This window comes from Condylura cristata, unplaced genomic scaffold (assembly GCF_000260355.1).
Source record: "Condylura cristata isolate star-nosed mole 26May11 unplaced genomic scaffold, ConCri1.0 scaffold00014, whole genome shotgun sequence".
Lineage (NCBI taxonomy): Eukaryota > Metazoa > Chordata > Mammalia > Eulipotyphla > Talpidae > Condylura > Condylura cristata.
In genome coordinates this window covers 50512754-50515152 of record NW_004567115.1, presented here as the reverse complement: position 1 = coordinate 50515152, position 2399 = coordinate 50512754, and the positions used below count along the sequence as shown (strand labels likewise).

General features: G+C 57.7%; 1 protein-coding gene across 1 annotated transcript in view; it reads right to left on the bottom strand.

Annotated features, from left to right (window-relative positions):
• Window positions 1-2399, bottom strand: part of WWC2 (WW and C2 domain containing 2) — a 68567-nt gene that overhangs the window by 8954 nt on the left and 57214 nt on the right. Inside the window, exon 17 of the mRNA XM_012724798.1 lies at window positions 1042-1143. Coding sequence (XP_012580252.1) covers window positions 1042-1143 — 102 coding nt within the window. The remainder of the gene's footprint in view (window positions 1-1041; window positions 1144-2399) is intronic.

The window sequence follows — 2399 nt, the reverse complement described above, 5'->3', positions numbered from 1 at the left end:
GGGCTTTCTTCTCCACCGACCTCAACTGACCTACCAGCTCCAGCTCATCAGCAGTGAAAGGCTCCTAAGCAGCTTCAGACACAAACGGCCACACAGACGGCCACTCTCCCCACTCACCTACCGAAGTGTCCACCTACAAGCCACGGGGCGGTCTCCCGGCGCAGGCCAGGCCTCCCCCTCTCTGGCTAAGAGGTTCTAGTGACTACCTGAGGAGCCCGACCGCTTTTCTCGAATCAAAAGGCACCAGTGGTCAAACTTCTCCCATCGCTAAGGGAGGTGCTGCTTAAAAATGCAGGCACCTGATGGAGTGGACAAGAATTTTCAAAATAATGGTAACTCGGTGCTTTTGAAGCCTGCGGTGTGGCAGCCTGAATATTTTATACTTGGAGATTTCCTGGAAGTGCTGAATGCTAAGTGCTAGCATCTGCGCCTCTAGGTTTTTAGGAGGTCAAACTAGGGACCAGGGCGGCCAGACCCCCCTCATTCTCACACTGGGCCCGAGCCTGAGCCACTAGACACGGGAGAGGCTTCCCCTCCCAGGCTGCGCGGGCCCCCCACTCAGCACCAAGCAGGGGCACTGTCGACCGGAGCCTCTGAGTGCTTTCCTCCCTGCACCCCGTCCTATTCCACAACCCCCGCTGCCATTATGCTGAAAGCCATCCCGAGCCCTGGGTACCTCAGAACCCCCCCCCACCCCCCACAAGCCTCAGTGACTCCCGAGTCCTGGGTACCTCAGAACCCCCCGCCCTGAAGCCTCAGTGACCCCCTATCGGACGAGCTTCTGCCCACCACACCCGTGATGGGCTCAGGCGCCTCCTCGAGACCCCGGAGCACCTGCGTCACCTCGAGCTGTGCCAGGCTCACAGGCTCCTACGGGGTGAGTGGGGGCCGTGGCGCGTGAGCGGGGCCCGCTGAGCTCGGGGCGGCCCACCCTTCCCGCCAGTTTGTCCTCAGCATTCACCCCGAGACCCAGGGCCTCCAGGCGCCCGGCTCTGAGCCCCCCATCGGGGACGGGGTGTTGCCGGGATGGGGCACACGTACCCTTTTGACCCTCAAGCTGCGCCGCTCAGTGGAGTTTCTCACAAACAGGGATTTCTTAGCCAGGGTAGAACTGTCACTGTCACTGCGATTCAGCTGCCGATGAGAGAGAAAACCCAGTCAGTGAAGTCACAGCCCGGAAGTTTGGCAGCTCCAGGCCCCGGCTGACGTGGGCAGCGCTGACGGCGTCATTTCCTCCACACGGCTGTCCTCTGTCTGCGCCTTTCTGAACAGCTTCACTTTCTTAAATAACTTAAACAATTGCCTTTCGGTGGCAGTTTATCACAAGCCCAGTGTGGAGACACCTATACTATATATTTTCTGAAATAATATGACCCTTTGCGTTTTTCACTGATATGTGAGGTGTTATTTTTTAAAAAAGATTGATTTATTTATGCACACAGAACTGGGTACAGGCCAGAGCTGCAGGGGCGGCGAGAGGCTTCAGAATGGGCCGACTGATGAAGCGCACTGCTGAGGGGAGCAGCGGGCGGTCAGGAGGGGTCTGCCGCGCCGTGTGGTCACCCCCAGGGCAGGCGGGGATCGAGCTCATGCGGAAGCGGCTTCAGCATCTTAGTGCTCTGCTCCAGCCCGCTGCGCCAGCAGGGAGGGCCCGTGAGGCTTATTTTTCAGAAGTTAGGTTTGCAACCCGAGAAGCCTGACAGTGGACTCAGGTCCTGGAGAGGAAGGGAGGGGCCCACAGGTCACTGGGCACCGTGGTGGGTGCGGTGCGGAGACAGGCCGGGCAGAGGCGTGATCCCCCCCCCGTGAGTCACGTGCAGTGTCGCACACAGACGCTACCTTGTGAAAAAATACACATATATATTGCTCACGCTGTGTATGGTTTAGGGGACTCCGGGTGGGAGTGAGGGCGCCGTGTGCTGAATGCACAGCCCGGTCCGCCCAGACGGCCCTTCCGAACCGCAGGACACGTCTGACGGAATACACTGAGCTAAAAAGCACTTTCTGGCCCATTTTATACTAGTAAACCTACGTTACTACAAATCAGAAATGTCTTCGGAAGCGGGGACTTTGGCCAAAAGATTCACAGCTGATCTCGAGACTGCTGAGGCTGACCCAGGCTGCAGGGCGTTTCGGACAGACGCTTCTGCTCTCAAGCCCAGCTGGTCTGAGCGCCCTGGGGAGAGCTGGAATGCTGCAAACTTGTGCGGATCTCAAATACTACGTCTCTGGAGGTGGAAGCCCAAATGCACCTAGCAGCCAGGTCCTGAAATTTCACTTAAGGACCAGGCAAATGGCACAGAACCAGTGCGGTATTAAATTTGGGAGAAGAAAATAAACAAACGAAAACCCCAGACTGAAAGGACCCGGGGTGCCGCTGCCTGTGTATCTCATGGTGT